At 39.8% G+C, this 22,742-nt stretch overlaps 1 protein-coding gene across 1 annotated transcript in view; it reads left to right on the plus strand.

Moving 5' to 3' along the window:
- The window catches only part of GBF1 (golgi brefeldin A resistant guanine nucleotide exchange factor 1), a 120,266-nt gene that overhangs the window by 7,992 nt on the left and 89,532 nt on the right, over positions 1–22,742 (plus strand). The window contains exons 2-3 of the mRNA XM_015824097.1: positions 1,914–2,019; positions 7,367–7,433. Of these exons, the coding sequence (XP_015679583.1) occupies positions 1,914–2,019; positions 7,367–7,433 (173 nt within the window). The remainder of the gene's footprint in view (positions 1–1,913; positions 2,020–7,366; positions 7,434–22,742) is intronic.

Raw genomic sequence — 22,742 nt, forward strand, 5'->3', positions numbered from 1 at the left:
GCCCACCCATACACTCCTATGCACCTGACCTGTACTATGCCCCCAAATACACTCCCTGACCTGCATAGCACCTCTTGTTCACTGTTGTGCATCCTCTCCAATTGGTGTGACGCCTCTTGCTTACTCTTTCAACCCTCCATGACCGATGCTGATTCCTGTGCACCCTTCCCTGCCCCCCGGATTATCTCTGCCTTGTGCAGTGCCTCTCACATACTGCCTCTTGAGTGCCCCTTCTAACCCTCCTCCATACAAGACAGTAGCCACCTTTCTACCTGTAGGTCTGGGACTTGCAACTTCCTATGGCTTCCCCATGTTGTGGGAAACTGGCAGAAAGTTGCCAGGCCTAACAACTATGGCAGTGATGGCGAACATTTTAGAGATGGAGTGCCCCAAAAATGACCCCACCCCCGCTCCGGGCCCTGTCCCGCCCCCCATCCCACCCCCCTGCCCCACGCCGCCCCTGGTCCCACCCACTTCACCCCTGCCTGCCCTGCCCCTGCTCCCCCCGCCCACCCGCAGGGCCACTCACCGCCTCCACGGCCAGCTGCAGAACGCCCAGGCGACACAGCGCCATGGCGGCCACGCCCTCTGCCCGTGCCCTGCAGCATCAACTGTGCACGACGGGGCGTGAGGACGGAGTCTTCTCCCCACTGCCTGGCTGCCATGTCCTTGGTTGTGCTGCTCCACACGGGCTGTGCCCGGGCACGATTCTCCCCCGGGGGGGCTGTTGGGGAGGAGGGAGCCATGGGGGGAAGCGGGGCTGGGACGATGGCGCACATGCCCATAGAGAGGGTTCTGAGTGCCGCCTCTGGCCCGCGTGCCATAGGTTCGCCACCATTGAACTATGGGATTCAGTTAACAATGGCAACCAGGACTATAGGGATTATCATCACTAAGTGATGTTGTCCTGCTTTATGACTGTATTGGCTAGTAATGGAAATTCTGGTCCTAGTTGCCGTCATAAGTTGAGGACTACCTTTAACATCAAGAAAAACTCTGCAGCATTTTTTTTAAAGATACAGAATAAAGAGATGTTTGGTTGTATTTTAAGAGATAATGATACGTTTTTAATGTTGATTACACTTGCTCAGGATGAAGGGGGAAGTTTCTTTTATTTTTCTATTTTTATCTCTTTTTCCCATTTTCTGTTTTTTGTTGTTTTTAACATATTTATTTTGTAGATATATATGTTTTACTTGTATAATATAATCCTTAATAAAATTATTGGGGGAAAAAAAGCAGTGTTTTGGAAAAAAAGCCAAAGACATAAATAGTAGTCAGAAAAGTACTAGGCAAAATGGGTTAAGAAGGATGCAGGGTTGTTGATGGAAAGTGGGATTGGAGGAGAAAGAGAAACAGCAGGATAGGAAATGCAGCGGCAAAAAGTAGGCTAAAAAAATTAATTTTGGGGGCATGAATGCAAAATAGAGATGAAGCAGCATGAAATGCATTAGGGAAAGCAGGGTGATATATCCTCTGTGAGATCAGATAGAAAAAAAGCAGTATAGCAGGATTTCTGAACTGAATATTTAGTAAGAAATCTAGCAGTGTATTGGAGGGGAGATACGGCAGAAAAGGTGAGGAAGTGTAACGGGCGTAGTTAACTTTCTTTCTGCAGCCCAGAACCCTCACTTTTTTTTACTCCTTCTATACATCAGTGTTGAGGTATGAAAGGAATCCTTTTTATAGTTTTTATGAGTTTGTAAACTCAGTGTTCAGAAACAAATAACTATCAATTATAGTATGTAAAGCAAGACTGCTCTGGTGCAATTCAGATCATTGCTACCGTCCCTATAAACATTTTCTGTCTCTTTTCAAAATGTTTTATTTGGGGGCATTTTCCCCCCTAATTTTTTAATCAGATGTGGGGAATACTCTTTTGATGGAATAGTAATTTGATGTCTCTATTTTAGGACTGCCAGGAGTGTAGATAAGAACATTTACATTGTACAAGGAGAAATCAATACAGTAATAGGAGCCATAAAACGCAGTGCAAGATGGAGCACTCACGTACATTTGGTAAGTTACTAGAAAATGGAAAAATTGTATTAATTAAAATCCAAATTTGTCTAATAAAATTTATCTTTCAATGTTAACTGTTTAAGAGAAATTGCAATAATTAATAATCCTATGTTAATATATGCAATTTAAATATTTTATGTCGGACCCAGTAACTTGAAATTATTTCAGAGGAATCATAAATTGATTCTCTAAAACAAGCCCAAAGGGAATGATAATAATTTTTTTTTCTAATTCTACACATGAGGTTAGAATAAAAGTCCAGCGATGAACTTGAAAATCTGGTAAATCAAACCCACAATTCTCATAAAGCAACCTCATTGCTTATGGAAATCAAGGGGCCCTTTCCTGCTATAAAAACTTCCTTGAGTTTATCCATCTGGGTAACACACCTAATAGGAATTAGCATTGGAATTCCTCTTGAAATGCATCAGTCTAGAAGTTATATTAATTTGACTACATTAATCTTGAGAGACAAAGGCAATTTTAATCAATAATTTATACCCAGTGCAGTCTCATTATGCTTTTAGACATATTTCATTCAGTGTATTTTGGGCAAAATAGTATCTCAAGTATTTTATACAATCCAAGCTAATTGTAAATCCCAACTTTTGATAGTAATCAGTAGCTATTTTTAGCTATTTTTGTTGCAGTATATTCTGAATATAAGATTCATTCATTTATTTATAGATTTTATATGGCTATCCAACTGAACCAGTATGACTTGGGACAACCTCAGGAACCTGAAGTAATGCTGTTATGTGGTTGTCCAAAATACCCTATGTATGGCAGAATATAGCATATTATAACCTTTTCTACCTAGTATTACAATTAAGGCAGTATTTTGTGGTGTACAATGATGGCAGTGTGAAAAATGCAACTCTTCTAAGAGATATTAAGGTTCCCGGCTGAAATGTAATTATTCTCATACTAACAGCAAGCCCTAACTACAATTATGTATGAACATACGAGGTTAGCTATTACAGAAAGTAACATGTGGACTAGAATCATAGGTTTTCCCTTATAGTAAAGGCAGGTTTGCTCTGCAATAGAAGCATTATTATACCTTCCCTTCTGTACTGTAAAATACAAGATGTTAATGTAGCCATATCATGGTTAATATAATGGACATGAACATTATCTTTAATTTTGTATAAGGAGAGTGGTTGGACCAAATGACTTACATATGCTTGAGAAATTTATTCCATTTATTCTATAGCTCCTCAAAATTTTACAATTAGTTTAAAGGCTACAAAGAAACCAGATGTATAACCACATGTATATTATCTATATCAGGGGTCCCCAAATAGCCACGGCCTATTTGCAACCTGGCTGTGTGAATGGTGGGCAGCATGCATGCACACGCAGCTCGACTCGCATGAGTGGTGAGCCGGCATGCATGCACGAGTCAAGCTGCATGTGCAAGCGTGTGTGTGCCAACGTACCCTTGTGCGAGTTGAGCTATGTGTGCGTGCACACAAGCCCACCGCTTGCGTGACCCAGTTTCCCTCTCTCTCCCCCCCTGCCGGGCTGCCAAGCCACAAAGATTGGGGAGTACTGATCTATATAGTTAATATTATAACTGACAGACTTTAGACTGTATTTTTGAAATTGCATTCAACTGTTTTTGATTTTATTTCAACTGGTGAGCTAGTAAGTTTCCAGCTTTATCACTAGATTCCCTGTGTTTTTTCTTAGTTCATTTCAAGAACTATTCCATTTAGTCAATGGTGTAGTTATCCTAGTTTATTCTTATTCTTATTTATGTATTAAACTTATATGCTGCTCAAGTCACCCAGAGAAACTCTAGGTGGCTTATCTTGTAAAAACCCACAAGATAAAACATTAAACCATTAAAACAATAAATATTAACATTAAAATGGAGTTAAATTTGACAAGATGGGAAGAAGCGAGCAAGAGGCACACTGGAAGAGGTGGAGTCTTGTCGACTTAGTCCAGGGGTAGGCAACCTCGGCTCTTTTATGACTCATGGACTTCAACTCCATAGCTGACTCAGGAATTCTGGGAGTTGAAGTCCATGAGTCATAAAAGAGTCGAGGTTGCCTACCTCTGGACTAAGTCCATTACCACTTCCAGAATGATATTGTAGGAGATGACCAGGCTGAGCCCTAGGGAGGGGTCAAATGTGTCATGAGTCCCTGTGCGCCTACAACAAATCTAAGTACAGCCCACCTTGAATGCCTCTCTTATCTCTTGCTCATTTCCTTGACCGTTAGTTGATCAGAGTTTAAGCTTGTAATAAATCATTATACTCATTTGAACTGCCTGAAACTCCTGATTTCCTTGGCATTTGACAGATATGCCCTCATTAATCTAGCTGGTGCAAATGCTTTATAAGTTTCAGCAATACACCTTTAACCATCTTTTCTTGTTGTATTAATGTCTCCAGATAAATGTCTCTAGTTTTCTGAGGCAAAAGTTATCATGTATGCCTTAAAAGAGTTCCAAACAAGTAGTAGTAGTAGTAGTAGTAGTAGTAGTAGTAATAATAATAATAATAATAATAATAATAATAATAATAATAATAATAATAATAGTATTAATAGAGATGGGAGATTAACAGATTAATAGATTAACATAGATTTCTATTAATTTAAAAAGAGTGTTTTAATATTCCACAAAGGAAATTTCTTTTATTCATTCAAATGCTAGAGTGAATCGAGTTTTCAGATTTCAACATATAGTGAGGGGAAAAAAGTATTTCAACCCCTGCTGATTTTGTACATTTGCTCACTGACAAATGATCAGTCTGAAAATTTAATGGTAGGTTTATGTTAACAGTGAGAGACAGAATAACAACAAAAAAAATCCAGAAAAAAAGTTATAAATTTATTTGCATTTTAATGAATGAAATAAGTATTTGATCCCCTATCAATCAGCAAGATTTCTGGCTCCCAGGTGTCTTTTATACAAATAACGAGCTGAGATTAGGAGCACTTTCTTAAAGGGAGTGCTCCTAATCTCATCTTGTTATCTGTATAAAAGACACCTGTCCACAGAAGCAATCAATTAGATTCTAAACTCTCCGCAATGGCCAAGACCAAAGAGCTGTCAGGGACAAGATTGTAGACCTACACAAGACTGGAATGGGCTCCAAGACTATTGCCAATGGAATTATTCGCAAATGGAAGAAACACAAAATAACTGTCAATCTTCCTCGGCCTGGGCTCCATGCAAAATCTCAGCTCATGGAATTTCAATTTTCATGAGTACGGTGAGGAATCAGCCTAGAACTACATGGGAGGATCTTGTCAATGATGTCAAGGCAGCTGGGACCATAGTCACCAAGAAAACAATTGGTAACACCCTACGCCGTGAAGGACTGAAATCCTGCAGCGCCCGCAAGGTTCCCCTGCTCAAGAAAGCACATGTCCAGGCCCATCTGAAGTTTGCCAGTGAACATCTGAATGATTCAGAGGAGAACTGGGTGAAAGTGTTGTGGTCAGCTGAGACCAAAATTGAGCTCTTTGGCATCAACTCAATTCGCCATGTTAGGAGGAGGAGGAATGCTGCCTATGACCCCAAGAACAACATCCTCACCGTCAAACATGGAGGTGGAAACATTATGCTATGGGGGTATTTTTCTGCTAAGGGGGCAGGACAACTTCACCGCATCAAAGGGATGATGGATGGGGCCATGAACTGTCAAATGATGATGATGATGTTGCAAGGGACCTTGGAGGTCATCTAGTCCAACTCCCTGCTCAGGCAGGAAACCCTATACCATTTCAGACAAATGGCTGTCCAGTCTCTTCTTAAAAACTTCCAGTGTTGGAGCATTCACCGCTTCTGGAGGCAGGTTGTTCCATCGATTAATTGTTCTAACTGTCAGGAAATTTCTCCTTAGTTGCTTCTCTCTTTGGTTAGTTTCCATCCGTTGCTTCTTGTCCTGCCTTCTGGTGCTTTGGAGAATAGCTTGACTCCCTCTTCTTTGTGGCAGCCCCTGAGATATTGGAACATTGCTATCATGTCCCCCCTCATCCTTCTCTTCATTAGACTAGACATACTCAATTCCAGCAATCGTTCCTTATATGTTTTAGCCTCCAGTCCAATCTTGGGGGAGAACCTCCTTCCCTCAGTCAGGGCATTGAAAATGGGTTGTGGATGGGTATTCCAGCATGGCAGTGACCCAAAACACACGGCCAAGGCAACAAAGGAGTGGCTCAAGAAGTAGAAGCACATTAAGGTCCTGGAGTGGCCTAGCCAGTCTCCAGACCTTAATCCCATAGAAAATCTGTGGAGGGAGTTAAAGGTTCGTCCTTCAGCCGCGAAACCTTAATGACTTGGAGAGGATCTGCAAAGAGGAGTGGGACAAAATCCCTCCTGAGATGTGTGCAAACCTGGTGGCCAACTACAAGAAGCGTCTGACCTCTGTGATTGCCAACAAGGGTTTTGCCACCAAGTACTAAGTCATGTTTCGCAAAGGGGTCAAATATTTATTTCACTCATTAAAATGCAAATCAATTTATAACTTTTTTGAAATGCGTTTTTCTGTTGTTATTCTGTCTCTCACTGTTAAAATAAACCTATCATTAAAATTATAGACTGATCATTTCTTTGTCAGTGGGCAAACATACAAAATCAGCAGGGGGTCAGATACTTTTCCCTCTCACTGTAGCATGATCCGATATTGCATTTGGATCAGGAGAAAAGTCTATCACTTGATCCATCAGATTTTGTTGTACCTTAGATTTTTGATCGAATTAGGTGCTCAGCAGATATCAAGATAATTGAAATCTCTCAATATTTCAATTGTATGCCTCTGAAGGACTAATGTGATGCTAGAAGATGTCATCTGTATTTTTGCCTGCTCGCATAGTCTGTGAAAAAAAAACGCCTCAACCGAATGTATTATTTTTGTTTCTCTTTTTTATTCTTAGCTAAACGCTTTTGACTAGATTTTCATGCTCCAATTCCTAAATTTCTGTGCACATGCATGTTTTCTTTAGGAATAGTGTAATACCCTTATCTTTTCTTTTGGGTGTGTTTTTTTAAATATATTTTTGCTGTCAACACATCACTTTGTTTTCCTGGATTAGGATCTCTAGATGCCCTGTTTGTTTATTCTCTTCTATTCTGTTCTGTTCTGTTCTGTTCTATTCTATTCTATTCTTAAAACATCTGAAGTTTTAAGTTGTATTTTATATTTTCCTCTCCTACAAAAAACATTTTTCTGCAGAATTAAGAACTGTAAATTGCTAATACTCAGAAAAAAATGTCTTTATAGTCATGCCTTTGTATATTGTGCCATTGAACGGATTAAAATCTTCATTCTCTCTTCTGAGAATCTAGCTTTAAATATATAACAGTATATTCATATGTTTAGGATGAAGAGCGCGATCCCTTATTGCACAGCTTCAGTGTTTTGAAAGACGTTTTGAACAATGTAACTGGTAAGTCTTAAAATTTAAAAAAATAATATTGTGAAGTAGGATGTATATGCAGTGCAGATACTCGGGGAAAATGATCCTAATTTAAGAATATCTCCTCTTCTGAAAAATCAGATTTTTGAGAGAAAAAAGGAAACTCAATTGTTTTATTGGATTTTAATAAGTAATTTATTATCAGTATGTAACATGGCTGTCTTTCACTTGCAATTAGTTAGAAAAAATCTGCTCTTCCAACCTTCTAGTTTTACATTTCCTGATTATTTCTTGTTTTCTCCCAATAAGAAATGTTGTGTGTTAATTTTTTACACAAATTTCCTCATTTTGAGTATCTTTACTGTTTTCAGCTTCTTTGAATTTTAAATATATGTGTAGAGTAGAATAGAGCTGGAAGGGACCTTGAAGGTCTTCTAGTCCAGCCCCCTGCTCAAGCAGAAGAGCCTATACCATCCCAGAAAAGTGACTGTCTAGCCCCAGGGGTAGGCAACCTTGGCTCTTTTATGACTCGTGGACTTCAACTCCCAGAATTCCTGAGCCACCTTGGCTCAGCTTGGAAACCTCTCCCTTTCCCCTCAGCATGGCTGGCTCAGGAATTCTGGGAGTTGAAGTCCACGAGTCATAAAAGAGCCAAGGTTGCCTACCCCTGATCTAGCCTCTTCTTGAAAATCTCCAGTGATGGAGCACCCACGATTTCTGGAGGCAAGCTGTTCCACTGGTTGATTGTCCTCACTGTAGTTATGTTTAAGCTCATCATTTCCTAACATTTTTATGTACAAGTTCTGAATATATTTTGTCTTGTTGTAACATTTGCATGCAATAATATTGCAGTGTTATATACTATGCTTATTTATTTTTCTCTAGGATTTAGAACATGATTCCCTTCCGAGAGTCATTCTAAGTATTGAGATTTCAAGTGGTCATGCTCAGTGTAGGTAGTCCTCGAGTTACGAAGGTAATGGAGCCTGCCCATTCCATTTGTAACTCAAGAATTCGTGGGAGTGAATCTCCTACCTTGAATGAGATCACTCCCTGCTCGTTAAGACGCTCACAGGCTCGTTAAGTGAACATGAGATATCTAAGGGTGGGGAAGGCCATGGGGGGGCTTTGTGATGGGACAGGCCCCAAGGCCTCCCTGACCCACTAAGATACCTCATGCTTCCCCCTCCTTGCTGCAGCACTGGACTCACTTACCTTGAAAAGATCCATCTCCTGTCTGCCACAGTTTCTGCCTTTGAGGGAGAGGAGAGTCGATGGAAGGTCCTGGGTGCTATAAATATTGCGTGAGTTCAGACACCCATCTTCTTTTGCAGAAAATGGGAGCCTAAACTCTCCTGGTGTTTGCAGTGCCTATCTCCTGCTCCCGCCCCAACTCATTTCCACCACTGCCAGAACAATTTTCACCAAGACAGAGACCTTGGGGAGACTGGAAGCTCCATCTGTATGCAAAGGCTGGCTTAGAAACAGAGCGAAATGCTCCGTTTCTCAAGTGCCCCACTGGCAGCCCCACGGAGCTTGCAATCTCTGTCAGGTCTCCATCTGGGTAAAAAGAGTTTGAGCACCTATGGGGTGTTTGGCAACGAAGCATTCGCTTCGTTTTCAATTGCCCCATAGGTGCTGAAACACTTTTTATCCGGACGGAGACCTGACAGAGACTGCAAGCTCCATATGCCTGGAACGTGGCCCTTGAGAAACGGAACCTTCTGCTCCGTTTCTAAGCACGCATTGGCAGCCACCCGGAGCTTGCAGTCTCTTCAGGTCTCTGTTTGGATAAAAAGTGTTTCAGTGCTTGTGGAGCTGCAATATTTGTGATTTGGGGACTTGCTTGTAAACACTAGGCCAGTGATGGCGAGTCAATGGCACGGATGCCAGAGGTGGCACTCAGAGCCCTCTCTGTGGGCACGCGCGCCATTGCCCCAGTCCTAGGCCTTCAGCTGGGTTTTATAAAACCGTTTCGCTTTAGGCCTCCACTGCCATGTGCAAAAAAAAAAAAAGGTTCAATCAGTCAATTTCAACTTCTCGCGGGGAAAAAAAGATCTTGCAAAGTTGGAATTGATTGAACTTTTTAGTTCCACCTAGTCTGCCGTTACCACCGCAGCCACGCCCACCCAATGGGCCACACCCACCCAATGGGCCACACCCACCCAATGGGCCACACCCACCCGGCACTCAACGATGCATAAGTGGGTTTTGGGTTGCAGTTTGGGCACTCGGTCTCTAAAAGGTTCGCCATCACTGCACTAGGCTATGCTTGTGTAACTTCGAACGAGCATTAAGTGAACGCTTGTGACTTGGGGATTGCCTGTGCTACCTCAGCTTCTTATTTTTATAATGTCTTCCTCTCATTTATTACCACAGTCAGCATTCGTGTATTCGAAACAAATATTCTTTTTTTCTCCCTTAACAGTGTATCTCATATTCCAAACAACTTTAGCCAGTTGTTCATTAGACAGCAATTTTTTTAACAGCTGAAAATTATTTCACAAAACATCTTTTCTTTGGCATTATTTACACCTAAAATTGGTTATGGTGGTAACTTTTGATAACTCCCAACATTTCTAACTGCTTATTTTTAAATTTCCTGTTTTTATTTGTATTTTTTCAGCATCTTGATTCATTTCTATATTATATTGTTCCTCATTGTGATCCCTTATTGGTGGCATCACAATGTTGTTTAGGTTTGTGGTTTCATTTTTTTATTTCTATTGGGCCAGATAGACATAATTCCATATTAAACAGTGTGATAGAGTATTCTGCTCTTCTGTTTTATAAGAATACGTTGGGTTCTTTTTATGACATCCAAAACCATTCTTGAAAATAAAAGCTGTGCTTTGTTTTGCAATATACAAATTTACTATACATTTAAGTTAAAATAATCTATATAATATTAAAACTCTTGTATCTATAACCTTTAACTGCGTAAAACGTTGCATCGTAGAGCAGGTTCAAGCTTTTTGAATCGAAGTGCCTCAGATGGATACACTTACAGAAGGCACTCAAAATCTGGGACCCGTGACTCCTGTGAAAATGAAATTTAATAAATTTTATAAAACATTTCACGACATAAAAATTATCATAAAACATTTTATGACATAATACAAAAGGCTACGAAACATTTCTTTTTTTAAAAAAAATAATAATAAAGTTTTATTAATTTTTGCAATTAAACAACAAATATCAATATGATGCATTTACATATACAAGCAATTAAAAAATAATCCAGATCAATACATTTTCGGAGACGCTCGGCGGTCCCCGCCTTGCCTCCACCCTCATTCACTTTCCTGTCCTTCCTCCCTCTATTCCCACAACCTCTCCACCTTCCTCCTTTCCACCTAACTACATCCCCTCTCCCTTCTTAACCGCCTCTTCGAGTGCAGTTTGGGGTACCAGCCGAGCATCTCCTTTTTTCAATACAATTATTATTCACCTATAACATATAAATACATCAATTTTTATAATTTTAATCCCCTAATCCCCTCCCTCCCTCCCCCCCCTGACTTCCCAGAGCTGAGTACAGGATTAAACATATAATAATCCAAGTTTAACCCAAACAACCCAACCATAATATAAACAAGTATAAACTTACTTTAACTCTAACATACAATCACCTTAACTATGAACTATATATTTAACTTATATATAAAAATATTTATAAGTAACCATAATTAATCAAAAGCCATATGGTAATTGTTCATTTCATATTTTCTCTGAATATAATCTATCCATCTTCTCCATACCAGAATAAATTTCTCTTGATATTGATCCTTCAGGTATGCGGATATTTTTGCCATTTCTGCAAAATATGATTGAAAGACAGAGGTTAGCAGGTATAAGCCATTACAGAGGAAAAAGGTTAAAACTCGTTAGTTACAGGAACCTGCTGTTATACAGTACAACATCAAATTCACTTCATTTGAGTCCAGATTGTCCATAATGCCCAATAGAAATAATTGCGGTGTAAATTTTATCTTCTTCTTAAAAATCTGTTGAAGATTCCACCAAATCCTAATCCAAAAAGCTTTAACATCCCTACATGTCCACCAAATATGATAATAAGTTGCATCCAAATTACCGCATCTCCAACATTTTGGTTGCAAGTTCGGATACATGCAAGACAATTTTTGAGGGTCCAAATGCCACCTATAAAACATTTTATAAAAATTTTCCCTTAAATTCATTTCTTGATTGACCCTTTGACTCTGAGTACAATTTCCTTCTTTACATATGTTTATTCAGTACTAGTGCTGCTTTTGATTTAATTATCAGTTATGTATTAGGCTTGGATTCACTAACATACATTCCTTTGCTCTGTTCCCATATGTGGCACTCAGAATTCCATCAGAGATCTGTCCACATATGCAAGTGCCTAACTGATTTGTTTTCTACTTTATATGCTATTGTCTGTGAGTAGACCAGAGTGTATGAGAACCGTCCCCAAGCGGTTGGAAAAAAGTCATAGAATAGATGCATTATACAGTAAATTATATTATATAATTATATAATATTAAATTATATAAATTATATTAAATTATATTAAATTATATTAAATTATAATTTTATAACTTATAATTAAATTATATTAAAAACCTAAAATGCACTAAATTGTTATAGTTCAGGTATGCTAGCAGTAAAAAAATATTTACCATATCAGGTAATTTGCATTACCTAATCATTTATTGGATTTGGCTATATGCCTGTAATAAGAAGTGTCAAATGCGGAGGTGTTCCCTTAAAATGTGTTCTTCTCCACTGAATCATATAGGTTAATATCTTTGTTTTAGCTCTGTTTTCTTATTGTAGCTCTCCATCTCTGAAGAAGTAAAGAGAAATGAAACTATATTATCATTAAAAGCTCCCTGCCCAGTCTTGATCTAGAGAGCTGAAATCACAGATATCAGTTACTAAGTTGGAACTGTCTCATGTGGAATGTAAATTGCTCCTGTCCTGAGAAAGGCATTAATCCCAACTATCCAGAAGTGAACTATATCAGTCTGTGTTGATTTCTTAAGGAAATATGTGTGATAGAAATAGAGCTAATCCAAATATTGCAAGAAGTGAACAAGGCTACATTATGATCTATGATTAGCTAAGCTAGTCCCTACTTTCTCTCACCAGAAAGAACAGAAATAATGAAAGCTTCATTTTGAGTTTGAAATTCATTCCATACTGTAAGGTCCCGCCTCAGCTAGCACTCCCAACAAAGCAGAACTCCTGAAACTGGCATTGTTTCAAAACGAACTTTTATTGAGAGATAGTGATAGCAGGATAGCAAGGCAAGATCTGAATAATTCCCCCACAAAACGTTACATTAAAACTCTCCTTTCAAACCTCTCCCCTGTGCCCAATTGTCCAGTTTGATTTCAGCCAATTCACAGGGACAAAGTTGTTATGAGAACCGGAGTGATAAAGCATAATTCTCAGGCGTTTCATTTTCTTCCCGGTCTCTTCCCAGCGGAGTAGAGATAAGACAGATGGCCCCAGGCACATTCCTCCACCCTTTCATACCCAGAGTGATGCATCAAAGGTGAAAAGAACAAAGCAAAGGAAATACATCCCAGAGCCCATAGAGCTTCCCCCCTCACCAAAGAGCAAAGCCTCCCCCGCCTAACAGACCCAACAGAATGGCAGTACCTGAAAAATAAAATAAAATGAATAGATAGGTTGAAGATCTGACATACACCCTACTTGTTACTTTATTGCAATTCAGCTTAATCTGAAATTTCCTGAAGTCTAAAGTTAAGTGTTAATTATGCTTGTTGTTTACATACAAGTAATAATTTCATCCAAGACTTTTAAGAAGAGAATGGACAACCGTTATCTGGAATGGTATGGGGCAGTGATGGCGAACCTTTTAGAGACCAAGTGCCCAAACTGCAACCCAAAACTGACTTATGTATCGTCGGGTGCCGGGTAGGCGTGGCCCATTGGGTGGGTGTGGTCATTTGGGTGGCCGTGGCCAATTGGGTGGGCATGGCTACGGTGGTAACGGCAGACTAGGTGGGACTAAAAAGTTCAACCAATCAATTCTGACTTAGCGAGATCTTTTTTTTCCCCGCAAGAAGTTGAAATTGATTGATTGATTGAAACTTTTTTTTTTTTTGCACACGGCGGCGGAGGCCAAAAGCGAAAAGGTTTTATAAAACCAGCTGAAGGCCTAGGACTGGGGCGATGGCGCGCGTGCCCACCGAGAGGGCTCTGTGTGCCACCTGTGGCACGCGTGCCATAGGTTTGCCACCACGGGTATAAGGAAGGGGATTGGACTAGAAGACTGCCAAGGTCCCGTCCAACTCTGTTATTCTGCATTCTGATACAAAAAGAAATTTTTTTTCAAGATTTTCTAGGATAAAGTTGGCTTAAGGCTCTTCCAAACATTTGATCCATCATTTGAACCACCCTTCAAAATATTTTCGATGCATGCCATAGATTGCAAACAAAGTAAAAAAACCTGAAAGGTTCTGATTTTGTGTGCACATAAACTACCAAATGACTGAAAGATGAAAAAACTGTTAACATCTTTCACACAAGTTTAGATAATATTTTGCCTTATGCAAAGATAACACAGAAAACTAGTAACAGTCACTTGGATATTTCATTGGGATAATGGGAGAGGCAGTGCAACATCAGCACGCTGAAAGGAACACATTCCAAGTTCCTTTTTAACTGTGGAATTAATAATTACATTTTTCTACCTCGTTATCGATCAGCCTCACTGTTTCTACTGGGAGGTTTAATACAATTTAATTATGATTGAACATCCCTTTTACATTACCCCGAAGACATTGTACAAAATTAATCTTGTTTTGGTGAGTTGTATAGATGAGTTTCACTAGTATCCTTGAAAACCTCTACTTTCATATTTTAGGGCATTTTTCAGTTCTTGCCTAGATTCTTCTTGAGCATTTCTTCATTAAGTTATGGAATCAGTGACTTTTATATTCAGATTTATTCAAGCAGTAATCTTGACATTTGAGTTAGCTTTTAGAACCATTTTGCATTTATAGTAATATATATTCTGTATTTCCTCGGTCCCTACTGAATTTGTTTTAATCTGTTCTGGATGCAAATTTCCAACAGCCTTGTCCCCCTTCTCCTCTAGTTCTTTTTTCACTCTCCCCTTTGTGGATTATGTTTGATCAGGTGTGGCAGGAATATCCTTTCTCAAGCTGCGCCCTTTATATTAGTCAATATACTCTCTTCTCCCTCCCACTTCTTCCATCTCCTCTGAGCTTTATCAGTTGACTTATAATTCTACAATTCTCATTGGAAGCTAATGCAGTTTGTTCATTATTTAAACAAAATCTGTTTAATGAGCAATGTAAATGTTAGACAAGTTGCAGAAGAATACCTTTTTCCCCTCAGAGACATTGCTTATTTAACTGTTTAGGAATTAGGTATGGGATGCTCCAGTTGAGACAGAGGGGTGTTTACCTTTAGCACTAGGGAACTGTAGTGATTTTTTCAGTTCACCCATTGATTTGTTACTTGACTTTTGGAAGTTTCCATCTTGACTTTAGTTTCCTTATATGGACAAGTAGATTTTATAAAAAATATATACTATTGGTATACATCTTATTTCATGCTCCTGCTTCTGTTTTTTTTTAAAAATATATATTTTAAAATTATATGTATAAAATTATATATAATTATATAACTTTATATACATAATTTACACAGTGCCCTTTTATATTATTTTGGTCCCAAGATCTTACAACTTTTAAAAGTTTTGAATGTCTCTCAAGAGCTACTTGCCTAATACTTGCAAATAAGTTCACAAATATTCTCCCTGTTACTGATAGATATAAATAAAAGGTGCTTTTGCTACAAAAAGTACCTGGTTTAGGAAAAATACATGAAAAAATAAGTTTTTTTTTAAATCCCTTGGACTATTTTTTTAAATGCAATATCAAAAGAACAGATTAAAAATGTTTTTATTATGCTTTTTTTTTTATAAAAAAAAGCCTTTCATTGCTAGTTTCCTTTCACAGATTTTAATTGACAAAAGACAGGACAGTAAAAGAATTAAAAAAAATAAAGGGTGATCAGGAAATATAATAGTAAATAGAAAAATCAGTCCCAGACTTAGCAAATTACAGAACAAACTCAACCCATAGGTCTTGCAGTGGCTGATCTGTAATTGCTGATAGTGGTAAGTGGAAAAGCTTCCTAACAAGTGACTTATGGAATTCAGGACACCTGATGTGATACAAGGGGCAGATTAATAAAGCATGTGCCATTAATTCATCTTCAGTATTTGAGCACCTGTAGAAACAATCCTGATAGAACAACATTCATTTTCAGGATTACTCACTCTCTATCTACCTGTTACCACCACTAAGGGCAAAGCATCAATTTACCCCATGGTAAATGCTTTTGTCTGGCATATGAAAGATATAGATCAGACATGTCAAACACAAGGCCCGGGGGCCGGATGCGGCCCACAAAGTGGTTTCATGTGATTGCAAAGCCATCCTGGAAACAGTGAGGGAACGGCCCCTGCTGCCTTGGCCCTGGCCCAGGCCATCTGGGAGCCAATGTACAATTTTGTGGTGGCCATCTATGCTGAAACGCATTCAGTCTTAACTCCACAAGGCCATCTAGAAACAGCGAGGAACCAGCCCCTACTGTGTCGCCCCCGCCCCCTGGGTGCATGCTGGGGAGGTGTCACCCTTTGTGAGGAATGAAGAAATGGACCATGCCTTGGCGCTTGCCCCGGTCCCACTCCCTTCTGCCAGAGACCCTCAGATCTGTCCCACTCCTGCCCAGGCACCTTGACGCGAACGATGTAGAGCTGGTCATGCCCACCCAGTAGGCCACACCCACTCCATCCATGCCCACTCAGTAGGCCGCCCCCCCCTGGCCGCCCCCCCCGAGGGCAACCGCAATGCTGATGCGGCCCTCAATGAAATTGAGTTTGACACCCCTGATATAGATCATGGTTCATAGCTGATCATGAAGCATGTCAGCTCCAGTGGTTTTAAATCCTTAAAAAAGAGTATTCAAAAAGTATTCAGTATTGTATAAAGTATTGAAGAATTGCAAACAGTCCTCACAGAAAGGAAAAATGAGGAAACAAAGGCCAGGGTGAACACAAACATTGCTCTCTAAAATGCTGAAGAGAAGAAAACGCAGGTACAGTAAATTAGAGGAGGACACAACTGAATATAGATACAAGGTAGTTTCCAGAAACTGTAGAAAATGTGTCAGGAAGACTAAAATTCAGAATTTGCTGAGTCTTGTAGGAAGCAACAAAAAAAGATTATTTGGGTATTTTAGAAATAGAAGCAAAAAAATTGTAGCGGACCATTGTGGAGTGGTCACTGGTCAGTTGAAAAGACAGAAGTTAACTCCTATTTTGCATCTTCCTCCTTTCAGAAAGGAAATTGAGCTGTGACTGGTCATCATTACGTTGTTAGGGGAAATGAGAGAACTGCAACTTGGAATAAGCTGTCCTAGGCCCTGTGCTATTCAATAGTCTTGAGATAGTTTAATAGTGTAGATCAGGGGTGTCAAACTGCCGCCCCGCGGGCCAGATGCGTCATGCCGAAACCGTGCCCACCCCATTGGAAAAAAAGTCGCGATACGTCGCCACATGTCACGTGATGTTACAAGTTTGACACCCCTGGTGTAGATCAAGGATCTTAAGAAGTAATTTTTCCACTCGGTTAACTCCTGGTCAGATCCCATTTAGAAACTGGGTTTTATTCTGGGCATCACAGTTCATAAAGGGTAGTGACAAATTGGAATGGAGGGCTACCAGGATGACAAGGGAGTGGAACCAAGCTTATGGGCATATTCCTATAGAAAAGATTCTTGATGTGAAACGTAATAACTGTCTTCAGGTAACTAAAGATTTCTCATGCAGAAGAGAGTAAACGTATTTTCTGTTGTCCTAGATTAGAAGACAGGAGCAGAAACAGCAGGTTAAAATTGCAGGGAAGCAAATTGAAACTAGATATCAAGAAAACACTCCTGACTGTATGCATTGCCAGCCATGGCTGCCACTTGAATGCAACTTGGTTAAAAATCTTAAAAGACAGCTAGATGGTCATGTGTCAGATACTTTAGTAAGGGTAGATCCTGCACTGAGAAAGAGGATAGACTAGATCCGGGGTGTCAAATTCAGTTTCACTGAGGACCGCATCAGCATTGTGGTGCTCTCAGGGGGGCTGGGTGGGCATGGCTGCGGTGGTCATGGCTGACTGGGTGGGTATGGCTGGGGTGGTGTGGCCACCTCAATGTTGCTCGTGGGGGGGATGACTGTGGGGGCTGGGCAAGGTTTGTGGAGATCCAGGGTTCTCTGGTGGCAGGAGGCTCGTCCTGTGGGTCGAGGTGAGGCATGGGGCAGGGCGCAGGTGCTGTTGCCGCGGGGCAAGGCAAGGTGAGGCAGGGGCCGGGGTGGCTGCTCCTGACACCATTGGCCCCCGCACACAGTGTGTGCTCCCTCACCCCCACTTGCGCTAGTACCACCGCCGCCGCTATGCAAACAGTGCCGTGTGGTGAAAATGGGGCACCACTATGGGACACCGTACGGTGAAAACAGGGCACCACTGCTATGCAAATGGGGTGCCGTGTGGCAAAAACAGGGTGCCGCATGGTGCTACCGAGTATCATGTTGGCACTAGCACCACCCTGTTTGCATCGCGCATGCTCGCAGCCCCGTTTGTATGTGTGCGCACGCGTAAAATGCTTCCCCCTGCCTTTCTCTCCGGTCCGCCAACTGAGAAAGGTTGGAGACCTCTGCTCTAGAGATTCAGTATGGCCTAGGACAGGGGTAGGCAACCTTGACTCTTTTATGACTCGTGGACTTCAACTCCCAGAATTCCTGAGCCAGCATGGCTCAGCTTGGAAACCTCTCCTTTTCTCTTCAGCATGGCTGGCTCAGGAATTCTGGGAGTTGAAGTCCACGAGTCATAAAAGAGCCAAGGTTGCCTACCTCTGGCCTAGGATGATTGGCAGGAACATGTGCTTTAAGCACAGCTGGGAAATGTGGAACTGACTAAATTTGATAGGATCAGTGTAAGAAAATGGATTGGTTGTCAATGCAAAAGGCAAATTGTTCTGGGAAAGAAAACATTGTCTTTTAACTGCAAAATATTTCTTATTCTTTGGGAATTTTGAATATGGAAGAGTTGGCAAAAGGCTGTTCCATTTGTCATAGTGTGTCTTTCTATGATTGTATATGTGCATGATGTGAAGAATATAAACAATAAGTCCTCTGTCTACTTAGTGGGAAAAGTTTCCAGTAGAGGATAAAGTTGTAGCTTCCTTTCAAATAATTTGTTAAGCAGTCATTTGGATTTAGTAGTAGCAAGGTAATTAGATATCAGATTACAGGAAAACTAAGGACAGAATAGGGAATCCTGCCATTAATTGTTTACGAAAACAATAAGGATTCAATAATTTATCTTCATTTAGTGCTGTGTCTATTCTAATTTATATGAACCATACTTCATTTCATAAAAATTTGAATATTGCAAATATTTTACTCTCATTTGTTCCAAAGTTAGCTGTGATTTATTTCTATTCTCGAACATTATTTGGTCCTGGAATTGAACGAACAATTTCTTAGGCATATGAAAAAGCTTAATCACCTGTTGTAGGATGGAATGAGAAGCTTGGAAGTAACTGTGAGAAGCCTTGTATTTGACATATAGTTAGGGACAGTTAGTTATTTTGGGCTCATGAAGGCCCAGAATATTAAAATAATCTAATTATATGCTTTAAGAAGGCTATGGCAAATTGCTTGTTTATTGCTCCCAAGAAAATCACATATGTGCATATAGTTAACCACAGTTTTTGTTTATGCTATGAAGAAGGTTACAGGTTGGTTTAATGAATACTATATTTCAGTATTTTTTTTAAAATTTAAATTTTATTGAAAATTTTAATTATACACCACCCAGACTTACTCTGTGAATGAGATGAGATTTCTTCTGAGCATGTTTAAGATAGGAGTGGGAAAGGTTGTTGCTCTTGATAGGCATTGAGTATTGTGTAGTCACCAAATAATAGCAGTTTGGGAAAAATGAATAGGTCCAAAGGGGAAAAGGAAGGAGATTATTATGATAAGAGAGCCAATTTGGTCTAGTGGCTAAGTCACCAGTTTTGGAATTAGAAGCAGTGAACTCTATGCCACAGTTTTCTAAATGCAAGTAAAAATAAGGCAAACATTTTAAGGCAAGTTTATTATTTATTTATTATATTTTTAGGCCGCCCATCTCCCCTATACGTTGACTGGGCAGCTATATGTATGCGACATAATTTTAATTATACAATTTACACATGAAGAGGAGTTTCCATTAATCATAAAATCAAATGTGTTTTTTTTCTCATTGTTTCAAAGCCACTCTTTCATTCATTCCTTTCATCAAAGGAGGTCTCTCACAGTACCGTATAGAAACACTGCTTTCCAAGCTTCTAGAACTTTCTAGAAAGTTCACTAGAACTTTCCTTGCTAAGGTAACGCAAAACGGAAAAGAAAATAATTGAGTGCTATTGTGATTTTAATTATTCCGTTTAATACTGCAATTCCTGGATTCCCTAAAGTAAATCTGTTTTCTGAATTGTGCTGGAATACATATGCAGGTAGGTTGGTATTCTGTGGGAAATTTATTCTGAATGTTTTTTTTTTTTAAGGAAAACTTTACAAGCAACGTGGGAACCATTAGTAGAAATTTTGAAATGCAAATAACTTACAAACAAAGAGGAAATACTTTAGATATATGACTAAGAGAAAGATCTGAGTCCTGAATTTCTTCCTGAAGAGTTAAAAATGCAGTTATCATCCTGTAGATCAGTGGTTCTCAACCTGTGGGTCGGGACCCCATTTGGGGTCGATCGACCATTTCATGGGGGTCGCCAAGCAAGGCTGTCCGCCATTTTTTTTTGTCCGCCATTTTTTTCCCCTTTTCCGGCGGGTGCCTTACCTCCCTTGGGCTGGGCCAGCTGGTGGTCGGCCTGCTCCGTCTCTGCCGCTTGCCAGCTACGCCTCAGCCGGCGCAGGGGGCAGAACCACGCATGTGCGGCGTTCCCGGGCAGGGAAAGTCCTCGACTTACGACCGGTTGGGTAGTCCTCAACTTACGACCGGTTTAGTCCTCGACGTACGACCGGTTTAGTCCTTGACTTATGACCATTGGGGTCACGGCATTAAAAAGGTTGAGAACCACTGCTGTAGATTCAAGTTTCACTGAAGAGTTATAAACAACGCTAAAAGTCGAGTGTCTTTTGCTAGTTGGGTTATATGTGTCTATTCATTGGAGGTGACATTGGAGCAATGGAGAAAAGGACATGTCGCCATTGCTAAATACACATATCTGGCAGTCTGATAATAGGTTCCAGGAAGTTCAGTGGAAAATTAAAACAAAGCAACATTTATAGCTGATTGAACCTGAATAGCAGTTTGCATGCTGAATAGCAAATATGTGGACTTCAGCATTCCAGGAGTCTGATGCAATCCTTTTGAATGTGATTGATAGTATGAGTATAGAATGGACTGTAGTGTTCACACTGTTTCATCTCTGAAGTGTTTTACATGAAGGTGTTTTTTTTGTTTTGTTGGAACAAACAGTTATTTATTATCTGTCCTATTTTTTTATACAGAACCCAAATCTCTACATTTCTTATTATTTTCCAAAAATATTTCCACGACCTTCTGGTTTTCTCCTAACATGTACAGTATACCATTTCATTTTTAAATAAAGTAGTAATGGTTCTCAACTGTGCACTGAAGACCACTGGTTACCTGTTAGTTACTGCCCTCTAGACAGGTGGAACCTCAGAATTTTGGGATATTCAGTCTCTGAATATATATATATATATATTATAATTTCATAATAAATTAATTTTTATTTAATTTGGAACACTGTCAGAGAAATTATATGTGCCCCATTGTGCCCACAGGTCAGGATTGTCAAACTCTGATTTAAGATGTACTCTAAAAACATTTCATAATAAAAGAACAGGAGCGACTCTTCACTAATATTTATACTACAGTGTTTGTGTTGGGATGCTGAAATGGAACTGTCTAAATATTTCTACTTACTGCAGTAAACTAGCATTCTGAGGAATCAGCTCTATCTACATCTGTATGCTTAGTTATGCTATGTCTTGTCTTTCATATAAATATATATGCAGGAGGAAATATAACAATACAAGGCATGTGCTCATTATTAAAATGCATTATTTAGATTCCGTATTATAATTGTAAACTGCCTAATTCTTATTCTTACTATTCTGTGAGCTACACATTACAGTGAGGGAAAAAGGTATTTGATCTAACCCTGCTGATTTTGTATGTTTGCCCACTGACAAAGAAATGATCACTCTTTAATTTTAATGATAGGTTTATTTTAACAGTGAGAGACAGAATAACAACAAAAAATTTCCAGAAAAATGCATTTCAAAAAAGTTATAAATTGATTTGCATTTTAATGAGTGAAATCAGTATTTGACCCCTTCACAAAACATGACTTAGTGCTTGGTGTCAAAACCCTTGTTGGCAATCACAGAGGTCAGACGTTTCTTGTAGTTGACCACCAGGTTGTCCCATTCCTCTTTGCAGATCTTCTCCAAGTCATTAAGGTTTCTATGGGATTGAGGTCTGGAGACTGGCTAGGCCACTCCAAGACCTTAATGTGCTTCTTCTTGAGCCACTGTTGCTTTGGCCATGTGTTTTGGGCCATTGCCATGCTGGAATACCCATCTACGACCCATTTTCAATGCCCTGACTGAGGGAAGGAGGTTCTCACACAAGATTTGACGGTACACGGCCCCGTCCATCATCCCTTTGATGCGGTGAAGTTGTCCTGTCCCCTTAGCAGAAAAACACTCCCATAGCATAATGTTTCCACCTCCATGTTTGATGGTGAGGATGGTGTTCTTGGGGTCACAGGCAGCATTCCTCTTCCTCCAAACACAGCGAATTGAATTGATGCCAGAGAGCTCGATTTTGGTCTCATCTGACCACAACCCTTTCACCCAGTTCTCCTCTGAATCATTCAGATGTTCATTAGCAAACTTCAGACGGGCCTGTACATGTGCTTTCTTGAGCAGGGTGATCTTGTTGGTGCTGCAGGATTTCAGTCCTTCACGGTGTAGGGCAGTGATGGCGAACCTTTTATTATTATTATTATTATTATTATTATTAATTGCATTTATATCCCGCCCTTCTCCTTTCGGACTCAGGGCGGCTGACAAATTAGATAAAATACTAACATATATACATATTATGCCTAATTAAAAATTTAATTAAAACGAAATATTTGAATATGTCCAATTAAAAGTAATTAAAACCCCTATAAAATCCCCTAGGCCAG

Source organism: Protobothrops mucrosquamatus, unplaced genomic scaffold (assembly GCF_001527695.2).
Source record: "Protobothrops mucrosquamatus isolate PMUCROS unplaced genomic scaffold, P.Mucros_1.0 scaffold2116, whole genome shotgun sequence".
In the NCBI taxonomy this organism is placed as follows: domain Eukaryota; kingdom Metazoa; phylum Chordata; class Lepidosauria; order Squamata; family Viperidae; genus Protobothrops; species Protobothrops mucrosquamatus.